Source organism: Sabethes cyaneus, chromosome 1 (assembly GCF_943734655.1).
Source record: "Sabethes cyaneus chromosome 1, idSabCyanKW18_F2, whole genome shotgun sequence".
Taxonomy (NCBI): domain Eukaryota; kingdom Metazoa; phylum Arthropoda; class Insecta; order Diptera; family Culicidae; genus Sabethes; species Sabethes cyaneus.
Window position 1 is genome coordinate 72,909,949 of NC_071353.1, and position 16,625 is coordinate 72,926,573.

The following is a 16,625-nucleotide window of genomic DNA, read 5'->3' on the forward strand; positions in this document are numbered from 1 at the left end:
GCAAACGCAGGAATCAAAAACGCAATCCGATATTAGCGGATTAATTAAACATCCTAGTGATCCAACGCATTATTCAGTTGCTGCTGTTAATTTTGATTGAATCGAAATGCGTTGATAAAGAAAACAAACCCTTTTTCGGGATGTTTGTAGTAGCATTGGGCGATACTGTATCTGTATCGAAAAAATCGATACTTTTGGGCCGATACATCGATATTTTTGATCGATACTGAGCGTCCCGATACCGGCCAGTATCGATGCTAAAACGCCGATATTTGTATCGATACCTTTATATAGTAAAAGCTAGAGAAACTAAAATACTTATCCTAATTAATAACCTTGCTTATCCTAATGCGATGTCCATTAGGATTTCACCTGCATAACAATGTTCCGCCAACAAACTCGGTCCATGGCTGCCCGTCTCCAATTTCTCGAATGTCCCACACTTTCCAGGACTTGCTCCATTAAATGGAGTCCATTTGGTCTAACCGTCGAGCACGCTGCGTACCTCTGCGCCTGGAACCAATCGAATTCGAGGCAAACATCATTTTTACGGGATTGTTTTCCGGCATGTCTCGCCCATTGTACCCTTCCAGCCTCAGCAACTTTCTGAATACTGGGTTCGCCGAAAAGCTGCGCCAGCTTGTGGTTTGTTTTTTCTCCATACACCGTACTCACATACACCACCAAAGATGATCCTAAGCACACAACGTCCAAACGTTGCCATGGCCGTTGCAGCGCTTTCAAGTCTCCGTCGAGCATTGTCCACATTTCGTGCCCGTAGACTATCGGTCTTATTTGCGCTTTGTACATGGTACATTTGATACAGGGTTGAAGTTGGTCAAATTTTATGGTCTTGTAGAATCCGTAGTAAGCACGACTTCCGGCAAGAATGGTGAGGTGTGTTTCTCTGCTGCAGTTGTTATCCGACGTCATCAACGACCCGAAGTATATAAACTAGTTTACCACCTCGAACTCGTAGAAATTAAAATATGAGGTGTACCTAATTAAAAGTACGGCGGCTATTTTTATCGATAAATATACTAACGCTGCAAAAATAGATGCATTCCTAGTTCCAGTCTTAAATCAAATTTTAAATAAAACTTTAATTTCAATTTGAAATCCAATTTCAAGTCGGATTTCTTGGGCGATGTAAAAATTAAATTAAATTTCAAATCCTATTTCAAGTCCAATTCGAAGTTCCTTTTTAAGTCCGATTTAACTCCAATTTCTGGCGAAGTTGTAAGTAAGTTTTCTAGTATAATTTTACATCCAATTCAGGTTAGTTTCAAGTTAAATTTCAAGTTCAATTTCATGTCTCATTAAGTCCTATTTCATGTGTAATTTCAAGTCCTATTTATATATTCTAGTCTGAATTAGTCCAAACTTAAGTTTAACTTCGCGTCCAATTTTAAGTGTAATTTGAAGTCCAAATTCAAGTTCCACTTTTAGTTTAATTTTAAGGACAATTTAAAGTCTTACTTCCAGCTCAATTTAAAGTAAATATTTAAGTTGAAATTGATTCAAACTGTCCAATATCATTTGATCATCAATATCAATTTAAAGTTCAATTTTTAGCATAATGCCATGCTTAATTCTAAGTTAAATTTCATTTTCTATTTCAAGTTCAATTTTTAGTAAAATTTCAAGTGCAATTCCAGCTCCGATTTTAAAATAATCTTCAAATGCGATCATTTAGACAGCTCGCAAGTTGCTGAGAACTACGCTCACTTGCTGAGTGAAGCTTTGCTTTCCTCAATGGAGCTAGCTGTCTTGCCACTCGAAAATTTATGTGGTTGGATACGCTAGGCCGTCAATGAGGCCGCAACCGCGTTGTTAAGTGAAGAAACCCTGCATGGAATGACTTTTGACGGAGATGAACTGGAAGGGGTTGAACTGGAATTTATAAATTAGGGATCTCTGGCAACCGCCGTCAATAATACGAGTAAGCAGATTCAACGACACATTCTAGCTATGTCAGGTCTACTTTTGCCTTCGTAAGTGATTTCGATCAAGGAGCATAAACCGTACGCAAAATTTAAGTGCATTTGCCGTATTTGAACGCAAGGTGTTGGTAACTGGAAGCAGAGAGCGGTCCAGGCATATAAACCGCGAGCTGCAGGCACTACTTTGAAAGATTCCCATCGTACACGCATTGGCGTAGCTAGAGGGGGTGCCTGGGGTACCAGGCCCCCTCCAGAATTTTGCAGGCCCCCTCCAGAAATTTTCCCCATTGTAATTGAAAAACCGGAAAAACATTCAGTGTATATATTCCCACCGCGTTGATGTTTTCCTTTTTTGCTAGGTATCGCAAACGCGTAGTTGTTGTCATCGTTAGTAGCCGTCAGTAACCTGATAGCCACCCCGGCTCATGCTGTTATAAACAGTCGTCTCCATTCAACTCGATCTTGGGCCACTCGTCGCCAATTTTCCAGTCTCAGAAGTCTCAAATCATTTTCGACTTGGTCGTGCCATCTTCGCACGTTAAGCCTCCCTGTTCCTGGTGCTGATGTAGCTGTTGAAAAGAGCTGTTTCCGTCACACTGCCGTCCGGTATCTTTACGAAATGTCCGGCCCACGATAGCCTACTGACTTTCGCCAGATGACAATGAGAATCTCTCCAAACAGTTTCTGTAGCTCGTGATTCATTCGTCTCTGCCACTCTCCGCTTTCAGTTTGTTCTCCGCCAAATATTGTCCGGTGTGCCTCCCGCTTCCGGCAAGCGACGCTGTGAACAGTTACCGTCCGTGTGAGGCACGTGTTTGATTTATCGAGCCTCTTTCTTTCATGTATTTGGGCTTCGACGCACTTACGTTTAACCCAATCCTCCTAGACTTCGCTTTCGTCGGACCACCCCCTCAAGAGCGAAGTTGAATAGTATGTAAAAAGGATTCGAAAGTGTTCCCGAGTTACACACGAAATACATCTCTCGATACAATGTAGCTCTGATCATTTGCCCCAGTTTATCCGGAAAACCGTGCTCTTGCACGGTCATAGCTATCTGTCATAGCTAGCCTCGATCGAGTGCATCGTATCTGCTTTGAAATTAATAAAGATGTGGTGCATGGGCACGTTGTACTCCCGATATTTCTGCAAGATCTGTCGGATGATAAACATCTGGTCCGTAATTGCGCAGGCTCTCATGAAGCCCGTCTGGTATTTCCCTACAAAACCCTGTGCTATCGCTGACAGCCGGCGTAACTGGATCATAATGAAATTTTTTTTCGGAAGGCACCCCCTGGGCCCCCTCCAGGGAAATTACCTAGCTACGCCAATGTGTACACGGCTGGCATGTTGTACGAATGCACCATTGGCACCAGGATGAAACTGACTTGGGAGTTCTTGATATAGCACAATCCACCCCGGGTCGCTACAACGTAGCATTTTTTTTCTTGTCTCTCTTGCTGATAGCGCCATCACTGGTCTGCAACATGCATTCAACCAAATTTCAGCAGTGTTTGACTTTCATCTGTCTCAGCAAGTGTTACGCTCTACAGTTATTTCAATGTTTCGATGTTTACTGTATTAGGTGTTAAGGGCCATTAGGAGCATTGTTACCTGTTGGTGTTACCACTTGTAGAGCAAAGTGTTTAATTTAGTTATCTGTATGATTGTAGAGGTACATTCTCACGGTCATCATTATTGTTCAGTTTTGTAGCGTAAACAGAGGTGGAAGGGGGTTAAATTAATTGGTTTGTCGAATCTAAATCTTCATCCGCATGTTTGGGCAGAAAATGTTCTGATTTTTTAGTTCGACCGATATGGTCACCTCGCTTTTATTCATAGGTTCCATTTCTAGCATTTTTGTCTGTAAGGTTGCTGAGTGCTCGATTTCTGGCCGGCCGGCCGGTTTTTCACTTGCAAAGCTGGTGACCGGTCAATCTGGCAAAAAGTCGGTTTACCGACTTAAGAAAACGGATTTGCTGAAAAAACGGATGAAAATTAAGCTAAATAATAAACAAAAGTATGGTTTTCGTTGTGGTTGCGTACACCCTGTCAGTGTACCGATACCGATATCGATACTACTGGTATCGATACTTGCTGCCCGATATTTCAGCCGGATCGATACTTTAAAAAAATTTGTATCGATATTCGAATATCGATGCTTCTCGCAGTATCGCCCAATGCTAGTTTGTAGTCAGTGCGGTCGGCAGCGGATCAGCTGTTTATGTTTGCAAGCTCCGCTATTTGACATATATTACCAATACTAATGCAATATTCAAATAAACGTTTAGGTTTTTAACGAACACATGAGAACACAGTACAGTGTTTGTCGCACTAACACAATAACGTTAGCCGCTTTGGGTATTGGGTTCCACGTTAATCGGATATTATCGTATATAAATACTTATATAGTCGTAACGCTCAAAATTATTCGTAATCACGTATATCGCCTCCAAAATAGTACGGATATGCCAATTTTGCGCATGAAATACGATTTATTTAGCATGTATATCTGCACGTAATGCTGATTTTTACCTTGTTTATACATATGAAAATGCTAGCTGGGTTGTATATCAGGAGCTATGCCTACTAGATTAGAAGACTATAACTTTATAACACTTTACGATACTACACTGAATCCTATTTTTAATAGGATATAGGATTTTAAATCCTATTTAAAAATATGGCAATTTTTATTTTAGTGGATACTGCCTAACGATAGATCATTACACGGGAGCTCCTAACCACACTTTTTTGACAGCACTTGGTGGTTTGTTTACATGGTGTTAAAGTTTGAATTGAGTTTTCTATCTTTGTCCGGCAGATAATGATAAAAAATTATAGTTTTTATTTAAGTGAAAGCACCTTACATGAATTTTAAAGCACCTGATGCAGTAATCCTTCACGAAATTTCAAATCGAAACCGCTGGATGTGACAAAAAACATGTAAACAATCCACCAAGTGATGTCATTTGACATAAAATGACGTCATTGCAAAATGATCTATATACTTATTACCACAGAGAACAGACTACCAGGTAATTGACAAAAAGTGTGTAAAAGGTTTTTATGTAATCTACGAGTAATCCTTCAATAGAGCACCCCTCGAGCAGTAAGTGGCAAACTAAATCTTGATGTCGCTGCCATCGCTGCTATGTAACTCCATCACAAAGAAATATTGATAAAGGTACATGGATATTTTTTTATGCGTTTGGCAAACTATTTCTGGTGGGCGCTACCGACAGATTTTACACACAAAAAATCGATTACTTTCTTCGAGCCTGTTAATCTGTTTTCTGTGCTATAGTGATGATGTCGCTGAAGGCGCATGAAATTCTACTCTAAACTCACAACAGCTAGCTTCTGGCGCTAGCATAACGCATATAGTCCATATACACTAGCGCCAGAGGAGCCAAAGGTTGTCAGTGTGCAAATCAAAAGAACCATTTAGTTGGGAAACTATAGTGGTGGTGGAAAATGATTACAAAAGTAATCCCTTATTACTTCGCACTTATACGCCTTTCGAGAACCCCTTGTTCGTTGATGACTACAATAAGTAATGCCTGATTACCACGCACTAGAAACCCCTTGCGTAAAACAGCTCCTGTCAACGTCAAAGTTTTCTATAACGGGGATGATCGGGATCTATGTGAAGTAGTAGAGGTGTGGAACAACGTACCGTTTGATTGTGTTAGCAGCGCAAATAATGTAAACAGCAAGGGTGACGTCAATCTCGCCCTATTCTTCTACGGGCATAAAAAAGCATAAACATTGTGCCGTACAACGATGACACTAATACACCTATACTTTTCAGCATATTACGAACACAAACATGCCGCGTTTGCCGTACCTAAGTAATAGTGTACATAGGATCGGGATGATCCGATGATGTTTACGTGTTATATGTTTACATTTGCATTGTTAAGCTAAGCTGACATATTTCTATAAACATTTTATTATATTTGTCATTTTCTATATTACTAATAATTATCGGAATTGTACACCCTAAAAAGTTCACGTCTTCTAAAAAACACCGGTTTTATAAGTTATGGCGTATCAAACATTGCGGCAAGAATATTTCCAGATACCGGTGGTTACTCGAGCGTACGCAACGGCATGTGTTATTACAACACTATCCGTCGTAAGTACTTTATACAATTTATATTTTGTTCGATTATGGATACAGGAGGGAATATCTTTGGACCTATAATCCTTACCTTTCGATTGCTTATAATGTTATCGTGAACTGTCGATTGAAACAGTGACGTGTCTAACAAATTTTCCTTTCTTTCAGCACCTGGAAATAGTAACTCCATTCCAGCTTTACTTTAATCCAATCCTAATCCTCAGGCACTATCAATTATGGAGGCTAGGAACTACGTTTCTATTCTTTGGAACGTTTGGCTTCAATTTTCTTTTTAATATGATATTTACGTACAGGTAAATGATAAATGGTAGATCAACGTTGTCTTTGAAGCAGCACTTAGGGTAATTGATCTTGAATGGACCTATTTAGCGCTTTTTAACACCACCACTCACACTCCTGCTTAATTTACTCGTCATTTATAAATAATATGTGGTGATGTTACTATTTGTTGGAAAGTACCACCTTTTTTCTACATTATCAGTACTTTAAAAAAGTATAATTGATGAAACTTTTATTAAATATATCGTTTTTTGTCAAAGCCTTTTTTGATCTTGAATGGACCCATTTCTGATTTTTGAATGGACCTAAATTAGGATTGTCATAGTTTCTTCCATGTAAATGAACAAAATAAAAACAAAGGACTTTTTTTCAATAGTACAACTATACTACTGCTATTTATTAATAGGACACAAGGTTGAACACTGTTAGAAAGGTATGAAAGTTGTTTAAAAAATATGAAACCGGTCACAGTCGCCGAAGGTCTTGTTTTTATGTCATTAATTTCAGCCCAACAATTGAACAATGTTTTGGTATGTGTTGTGCATGTTCCAATTTATTATTGCCTGTTGTTCAGATATGGTTGAAACGATGTCCTCGTCATAAAAATTTGATCTCGCCTATTAGTTTTAAAATTTAAACCATTCATTAAAAAATATGTAAAATAACTTGTATTATACGCAGTTATCAAGTAAAGCGGGAATTTTATTTATTTTATTTTATTTTATTTAGCGGGAATTCGAGTTTTTGTTTATTGAATACTAGCTGACCCGACAAACTTCGTATTGCCACAAATTAACCTGTGTTGTACATAAATCATGAATCTCGGATGGTCTTTATCACTTCTCGAGTTTTGCAAGTCCCCCAGTGGGCGGCGCTTCCGACGGCGGGTCACCGGCAACACTCGCGACCGGCTCGTCCTGAATGATCTAGTGTTACTATAGATAGTTTTTGTGGTCTTGTTATTGATTAATGTTTTATGGAAGAGTCTCGAATTTCTCGAGTTGGATTAGTTTTTGAGTTTCGCCAAAATTTCTGTTTTATTTGTATGAGAGTCCATATCCCCCTACCACAGGGGTGAGAGGTCTCTAACTATCATAAAATAAATTCAAGCCTCAAAAATCTCCTACATGCTAAATTTGGTTCCATTTGCTTGATTAGTACTCAAATTATAAGGAAATTTGTATTTCATTTGTATGGAAGCCCACCCTCTTAGAGTGGGGAGGGGTCCTAATTCACCGTAGAAAATTTTCTTGCCCTCGAAAACCTTCACATGCCAAAGTTGGTTCCATTTGCTTGATTAGTTCTCGAGTTATGGGGAAATTTGTATTTCATTTGTATTGGAGCCCCCCCTCCTAATGTGGGAAGAGGTCCTAATTCATCACAGAAAAAATTCTTGCCTCCAAAAACACCTACATGCCAAATTTGGTTCCATTTGCTGGATTAGTTCTCGAGTTATGAGGAAATTTGTATCTCGTTTGTACAGGACCCCTCCTCCTAAAGTGGGGAGGGGTCCCAATTCATCATTGAAAAAAAAATTGTCTCCAAAAACACACACATGCCAAATTTGGTTCAATTCGCTTGATTAGTTCTCGAGTTATGAGGAAATTGGTATTTCATTTGTACAGGAGCCCCTCCTCTTAAAGTGGGGAGGGGTCCTAATTCACCATAGAAAATTTTCTTGCTCTCGAAAACCTTCACATGCCAAATTTGGTTGCATTTGCTTGATTAGTTCTCGAGTTATGAGGAAATTTGTATGGAAGTCCCCCCTCTTAAAGGGGAGAGGAGTTATAATTCCTCTTATAAAGAGGGGAGGGGTCTCAATTCACCATAGAATAAATTCTTGTCACCAAAAAAAACACCCACATGCCAAATGTTGTTCTATTTGCTTGATTAGTTCTCGAGTTAGGAGGAAATTTGTATTTCATTTGTACAGGAGCCCCCCCTCTTAGAGTGGGGAGGGGTCCTAATTCACCGTAGAAAATTTTCTTGCCCTCGAAAACCTTCACATGCCAAAGTTGGTTCCATTTGCTTGATTAGTTCTCGAGTTATGAGGAAATTTGTATGGCAGCCCCCCCTCTTAAAGGAGAGAGGAGTTACAATTCCTCTTATAAAGAGGGAGGGGTCTCAATTTACCATAGAATAAATTCTTGTCACCGAAAACACCCACATGCCAAATTTGGTTCTATTTGCTTGATTAGTTCTCGAGTTATGAGGAAATTTGTATTTCATTTGTATAGGAGCCCCCCCTCCTAAAGTGGGGAGAGGTTCCAATTCATCATAGAAAACATTCTTGCCTCCAAAAACACCTACATGCCAAATTTGGTTCCATTTGCTGGATTAGCTCTCGAGTTATAAGGAAATTTGTATTTCGTTTGTATAGGAGCCCCCCCCCCCCTCTTAAAGTGGGGAGGGGTCCCAATTCATCATAGAAAAAAATTTTGTCTTCAAAAACACACACATGCCAAATTTGGTTCCATTTGCTTGATTAGTTCTCGAGTTATGAGGAAATTGGTATTTCATTTGTACAGGAGCCCCCCCTCTTAAAGTGAGGAGGGGTCCTAATTCAACATAGAAAATTTTCTTGCCCTCGAAAACCTTCACATGCCAAATTTGGTTCCATTTGCTTGATTAGTTCTCGAGTTATGAGGAAATTGGTATGGAAACCCCCCCTCTTAAAGGAGAGAGGAGTTATAATTCCCCTTATAAAGAGGGGAGGGGTCTCAAATTACCCTAGAATAAATTCTTGTCACCGAAAACACCCACATGCCAAATTTGGTTCTATTTGCTTAATTAGTTCTCGAATTATGCAGAAATTTGTGTTTCATTTGTATGGGAGCCCCCCCCTCTTAGTGGGGGGAGGGGTCTCTAACCATCACTAAAACCTTTCCTGGCCCTAAAAACCTCTACATGCATATTTTCACGCCGATTGGTTCAGTAGTTTTTGATTCTATAAGGAACACAAAACAGACAGACAGACAGACAGACAGACAGACAGAAATCCTTCTTTATAGGTATAGATTTCGAAAGGTAAGATTTTTACTGACGTAGGACTACGTCTTACTGCAAAGATTCAAAAGGGTTGCGACAGCCCCTGTCGAACATTTTGAACATAAAACCGTTGCAATCGTGAAAAATTCGTTGATTAGTGGTAATTATTCAATTTTTGACACATTTGTATAGATTTTTTCAGTTCAAAAATGGTCTAGATTTTGCCACGGTTTCGATTTTGGCAACATAGGCGACACGCATTTGTTGTTAAATTCGAAATCATACTGTAAATGGTGCTTGATAAAATTAGATTTGGTAATTCTACTAGGTTTATGGGTTAGGTTAGAAACTAGGTTTTAATTCTGAATGATAGTCGATGAAGAACTATACCAGATAGAAAGTACGAAGTTTCAAAAATGAATATATTAGATGTCAGGGTCACTCAATTTATGTGGAGAGGGAGGTATTAATTTTGTCACATGTCAGAGGGGAGAGGTGCATAAAGAAAATTTTACATCCACCAAGAAAAGAATCAGAGGGGTTGTGTATAAGATACGACCACGGATGACGTAGTATAACGTTAGTCCGGTTGCATGATTTTGAATATTTTACTAACCTGATTTTTAATCTATCTGTCAATCGACCGAAAGGTGATGTGAAGTCAATATTATTTTTAAGGCATATTCAGTTCGAAAACGATCCAGATATTGATCCAAATTTTATATTTTTTGCACCATATTATTATTCAGGCCTTTACCTAATGTCGAAATCTTCCGCTGACGCATAGAGGTTTTTTTTGCCAAACCGGGTAATTTTGTAGGTCGGTTGGGCATCGCAGAGTTTCACGAGAGTGACGAAGTTGATGTTCTGAACCATCAGAATTCAGAAGTGGCTGCTTCTTTTTACTCAGACGCGTCTGGTTTTGTGACTGCAGGAGCCGGTTGACTTTTATTGGTCTTAGGCTTTTCGATAAGCGTGCTAAAGGTGTTTTGATCAACACCCCCGTCCCCCCCTCGTCACATTTCGTCACACATTCGTGACCTCCCTGAGAAAGTACGTCACGTCACGGCAACCCCCCCCCCCCCCCCTCTTCACAACAAAAAAATTAAATATTCATTTCAACCTTTTTATTTAGAGCTATCAAATGAATGTCAGCAAATAAAATAAGGAACATTTTCGAGCTTATAAGTCATCGATTCACGGATTTTGAAGGTGATCTCCGATTGCTGCGATCGGATACGCTTCAGAAGTCGCTGATGTGTCGTCGATTAATGTTTCGCGCATATCCACGTCCTTCACATCCATCCACTCAAATTCGTCTGATCTAGTTGAAAGAATCAGGACTTCCTACTAACGTCTTGCAGCAACACGCCTTGGAAGAACTTTTCTGACGGATTTTGCCATTTTGTGTATTCATTCGTGCAATCATTCAACACTACCTTAGATACGAAATTTAATACGCAAGTGGCATAACTCTATCCTTCAGAGAGCTTTTGAGTGAGGGGCAGTACAAATTATACCGAAAAACCCTAAAAGCAGCCGTGGAATTTCGGTATGAGCTTATGTTCATCGATTGAGTTTAGCATAAATATCAAGGGAAAACATTGCCATGGGTCTCTGGTAGCACCCCGTAGCCCCTCAGAAATTCGTGCGACTGCTATTTGCGGTTGCAAAAATCTTTTAGGCAGGACGGTACTCAAGCAGCTCTTCAGCGGTGTACTGCATATTCTGTAAAGCATTAATGGAGAATTCATACTACATAGAAGAATAAATGAGTCCTGTTCGCACATATGTGTTAAAAAATATGAAATATGTGTTCGCACATATGTGTTAAAAAAAAGTTTTCATTCAAAAAATTTAACTATGTTTTAAAATCCATCAGTACGTTAATTTTATAGAAGCCTTCAATAGTAGTATCTTAAAATGAAGGATAAATTATAATTACCCGAATAAATTTTCCATTTGATTTTTTGCATGTGACGTCACATAACTTCATAGGGGAACCCCCCCCCCCTCCCTCCCGTTATAACCGTGGCGTACTTTATGGATGACCCCTTATCTGAGTTTTATGAAAACTTAAGCTAATTTATTGCTGTATTTATTTGGAAAATATTGGACATTATTCGTTCATGAAATTTTTTTTTGATTCCTACCATTTTTACGATGTTGCCCGTAGAGAGTTAAGCAGGGATAACCACTTTAAATAGAGTTTGGAATATTATCTTCGTAACTTATTCCGAAGTTCCAATATTAGGGTTTCTTATACAATAAAGCTATATATAAATATTCGGAATTGTATTCTCAAATAACTTCTTTCATTCTGCTGTGCATTACTTTTAATGATACAAGAATTGTCCCGTTTAGGATAATTTAGGAATTTTTTTACATAGGGCGACCAAATTGGGAAAATTTTACTCTACTTATGTAGATTACCAAAAGTGCTTCGTGCTAAAACAAATACGTTAAATCCAATTGAAAACTTAAGTGTAACTGCGTTTCTGCTAAATGCGAATGACGCAAAAATAGCTCTTTTTTAACAGAAGGCAATTAGTATCCCTCTTATTTTTTGATCCATCTGATCTTTTAATCAATAATAGTTAAAATTTTTGTACACAAAAAAAAATAAATTTTTTGTACAATGCTTAGAATAAATTAAGTTTACATTATTTTAAGCATAAAATGATATACGTTATGCTAACTAATTAGGAAGACTTTTTAGTTTCAAAACTTGAGGGTGCAATGTACAAAGCTAGTGATGGGCAAAACAGTAGTTTATCGTTATCGCGATATCGTTTTGTATCTAATATCGGTATCGCTCGATTTAATATCGGATTTTAAATTATAGATATCGTACCGATAACCGATATTTTAATGAAAAACAATTTTCCACAAGTTTTTTAACGGTAAGTAGAAATTTGCCCATTTTTAGCAAAATATGGAATCATCTGCTCTTACAATCAAATTAAACTAAATTTTATATGCACATTTGACTACATACATCCTTATAGTTCCGATTCCTTGAAAAATGTTTCAAAGCTTTTGCAAAATGCGTTTTTTTTTTATTTTCGGGTCTTCGAGTTATTTTTTATCTAACTGGATACTTTTCCAAATAAACTTTTAAATTTACTGTGTTACCTTTCAAAAGAACATGCACCGATTTTACGTCGTAGTACTTGTTCTAACAAAGTACGACACCAAACCTCCGGCATTTGAGTTTTTAGTTTACGAGTAAAACTTTTTAACAATGGCTTAAATAGAATGCGTCGGTTACTTCTCTAAGATGCAAATTTAAGCAAAAGGAATCAGAGTTCATTTTCCTTCGCTTACAAAGTATAACTCTCATTCACAGCATACGAAATTTATTATCGATATCCGATATATTTCTGACGCTGCGTATCGGATATCGTATCGATAAAATATGCGCGACAATATCGATATTATCGGATTTATCGATATCGTCCCAACCCTAGTACAAATACTATGAAGCAACTACGAAAAAGGATGAGTAATAGTTAGTTTTATCAATATAATTAAGTTTTTATTTGGGTTTTAAATTAAGCCTACTTTCAATATCCCGTGCATATAGATTAATTATAAACGGACATACTAGTGACAACAAGCAATTTCAATGAATATACAAAGACGTATTCGTTAGTGGTAGGCAATGATAGCTACCGTCAGTGATGTCTCGGAGCGCAAAACTAGGTCCATTCTAAAATCAATGCTGTCCATTCCAGATCACAAAAGAGGGTTAACGTTTTCAAGGAATTTGAAGATTTTACTGGTTTTACTGAACTTTGAAATTTGAACTTTGAACTTGAAATTACACATATTTAAACATCATTTTAAGAGTATTGTTTTATTTCAAACCAGAAGGGTTCCGGGTAGTAACAGTTTGAAAATACTCTATGCTGACTGCCAAAACATTGAAAAACAGCTACTTTTAAATACGCGGTTATAAAGTGGTTTTGGCTATAATTTTAATTTAATTTTAGTATATTTACGTTCAGAAATGATTAAAGATAAACATAAAAGTAAAATACTGTACAAAGACTTGCTAAGTATGTCCTAAAATTCTTATTTTAAAATAGGTCCATTCAAGATCAGAATTCGACTAGGTCCATTCAAAATCATTTACCCTACTAGGTTCGTAATTCATTCTTTTTTATCAAATTGGGAGATCCGCGGGTTGAAACAACTCATTAATGGGAGCGAATTATAGCTTGGATCATCCCGCAGAACTTCCAGTTTGGTAAAAAGAAACGAACTTCGAACTTATGTATTTGAAAGACTACCCAGGTAACCAATAAGCATTTCCAATGCAATTTGAATGCAAGCCAATAAGCATTTAAGTTGCCTCAAATGCTACTTAACTGCTATTTTGGCAAAATATGCGGCTACTTTACTGCTAGCCCTCTTATAGTACTGACAATGCTTATTTGCAGCTAGTTTCCGACAAGAAGAATTTAAATAGAATTGTGGATGCCAATTTACGACAGTTATGCAATCAAAAGGCTGATAAACAGCAACCTGCAGTATAAAATGCCAGGGATGCTAATAAACGATTGATTTACTGCTTATACTAATGCTTATTGGTTACCTGGGTATCGTTGTAGAAAAAATAATATTCAGCATTAACAAAATGAATAGAGCATTTACAAGTATTTATCAACCTTATGTAGGTGACGTGTCCTAATCTTAACCAATGAGGTTTAAAAAGGTGTGGCAGATGAAGACATTTGATCAGAAAACGACGTCAAACTACAAAAACAAACCGCATCGGACAATGGGGTTTGTTCTTGGAGTTTGACGTCACGCTTAATCGTGATTGGTCGATTTACGATTCCACCCACACCATGATGAAATTTCTTCATTGCACTAACACCACTTAACCAGCATTGCTACGCCTGTATATATCACATTGAATCTTAACGACATCAACGGTAGACTATACTGGACACCTTAGTTAACTTGAATAATTGTTATTAATGAATTATTTAATTTCATATTTAAAAACCGATTTAATCCACCTAGTGGTGAAAGGAACCTTTGTTATACGGTCTTACTTGCTATTTGAGATAGAAATCGACACGTCTTCGGAACATAATTCATCTATTGGTTAACGTTGCGTGGTGCGTTGGTTTTCATAAAATTTTTGGAAATTGAATAAGTCTACAAAATTTGAACAAAATAGCAGCACCTATAAATTTTGATAGATCCTTTTTTCATGAAATTACTGAGTGGAGTGCTGGTTGTTACTAATTTTAGTAGGTGCAAGTAAAAGCAAGTTATAAGAGGAAATATTATTCTTTAACATATACATTGCGTAGTAAAAGTCTAGTTTATAGGTTTTTGAACTACGCATAAATTTCTTTAACGCCATTATTTTTGATTGACATCAATAAAGTTTTCTTGAATAAATTTCATCAATCTATTAACCTTCGATTACTCACGCTGTTGCATTTTGTACAACACGTGTAGGTTTTTGAATGCTATATTGTTATAAAGTTACAAATCTCTGTTTAACTAACGTATATTCTTCAATTACCTTGTTATGAGCAAAATGTCATAATTATTCAATGCATTAATACTTTAAATTGTTGGGCAAATAGATCAGCATAAACTGACATCACAGAAACGAAGCAATCAGCATGTGAGTTGTACCACGATTGGCCCTGGAAGTTTCTCTCGTTTCTTCATATGTAAAAATGGTGTCTGTATGCAGCAACATAATCAGCAAATATAAAATGTTTGAAATGTATCTGTTGGTAATCGAGTCATTCGGGGTCAAAATTAAGGCATTTTTTTTAATCAAAGTTCTACAGTACCTAAACAAACAAACATAGAGGTATACTATATTCATCAAAGTTGTGTATTTTTACTATTTATACAATTTTGTAATACATGAAAAAGGAATACAATAATTACAAAAAGAGCAAAAATAGAAAAAACTGATCTTACAAATTCATATACAATGAATAAGATTTTTCTCTCTTCGCTTAATAGATAGAAGGTTACTGTATTCAACAAAATTTCTTGTAATAATATGTTCTAAAACTTTGCAGAACACATTAATGTGTTATATTGAAACTGAAGAAAAATATTTTTTTTATTTCACTTTTAGGCGGATTAATCAAAATTTAAATTGCACCAGACGATAGAACTTTCAATTTTAAGAAATTCTTCCGAAGGTTCCATAAACTTAAAACCAAAAAAAAATTGGAAATTTTGCAGATATATTTGTAGCATTAAAATCTCTAATTTGATGCCAAAATAATTCAAACTAGATAAATCATCTTAGATGAAATCGTTATAAATTATTGTAAATTTTAATGTGTTGTATTCAATTGATCATAACTTTCAAATTAAACGTCCAATCAAAAAACAAATCAATAGTGATCTATTAGGTTATGTTAGCTGTCAAATGAGACTAATAGCGTCTAAATCGGTTTAGTCATTTCTAAGAAACAGGCGATAATTATTACCTTGTCAAAACAGGTTTTTTAAGCATAACTTTTAAACTGATTGTTTGTTTTCAATAAAATTTATCGGAAAAATTTAGTGTTAACAAGAGCTTTCATTCGATACCAAGATCGTTGAAATCGGTCATTCGGGTCCGGAGAAAATCGTGTCACGTAATTTTTACTTTTTTACTTATAACTTTTAAACGAAATGTCGGACCTCGAAACAATACAATAGTGATATACTAGGCAATAATATCTTTCAAACAAAAGTAATAGCGAACAAATCGGTTCAGCCATCTCCGAGAAATAGGCGATAGAAAAGTTGCGCCCCGCACATACATCCAAACATACACACACACACAGACATTGCTCAGTTCGTCGAACCCTGTCGATTGGTATACGTGGCTCGGCCCTCGGATCAATTTCGTGTTTTTCGACCAATTCCTACACCTTTGTTATAGTATAACAAAGGTAATAACAAAGGTTTAGAAATTGGTCGAAAAACACGAAACTGATCCGAGGCCCGGAGGGCCGAATCACATATACCAATCGATAGAGCTCGACGAACTGAGCAATGTCTGTGTGTGTGTGTATGTGTGTGTGTGCAGCTCATTTTCTATCTCCTGTTTCTCGGATATGGCTGAGCCGATATATGCGTTATTAGTCTCATTTGAAAGGTATTATTGCCTAGTATATCACTATTGAATTGCTTTGTGGTACGATGTTTCGTTTAAAAGTTATAAGCAAAAATGTGAAAACTACGTGACACGATTTTCTCCGAACCACACAACCGATTTCAATGATCTT

The 16,625-nt window shown here is 37.0% G+C and overlaps 1 protein-coding gene across 1 annotated transcript in view; it reads left to right on the forward strand.

The window, feature by feature from the left end:
• Positions 1-5,864: 5,864 nt before the first annotated feature.
• The window catches only part of LOC128735409 (derlin-2), a 154,686-nt gene continuing 143,925 nt past the window's right edge, over positions 5,865-16,625 (forward strand). The window contains exons 1-2 of the mRNA XM_053829899.1: positions 5,865-6,081; positions 6,235-6,380. Of these exons, the coding sequence (XP_053685874.1) occupies positions 5,989-6,081; positions 6,235-6,380 (239 nt within the window). The 5' untranslated portion in view covers positions 5,865-5,988. The remainder of the gene's footprint in view (positions 6,082-6,234; positions 6,381-16,625) is intronic.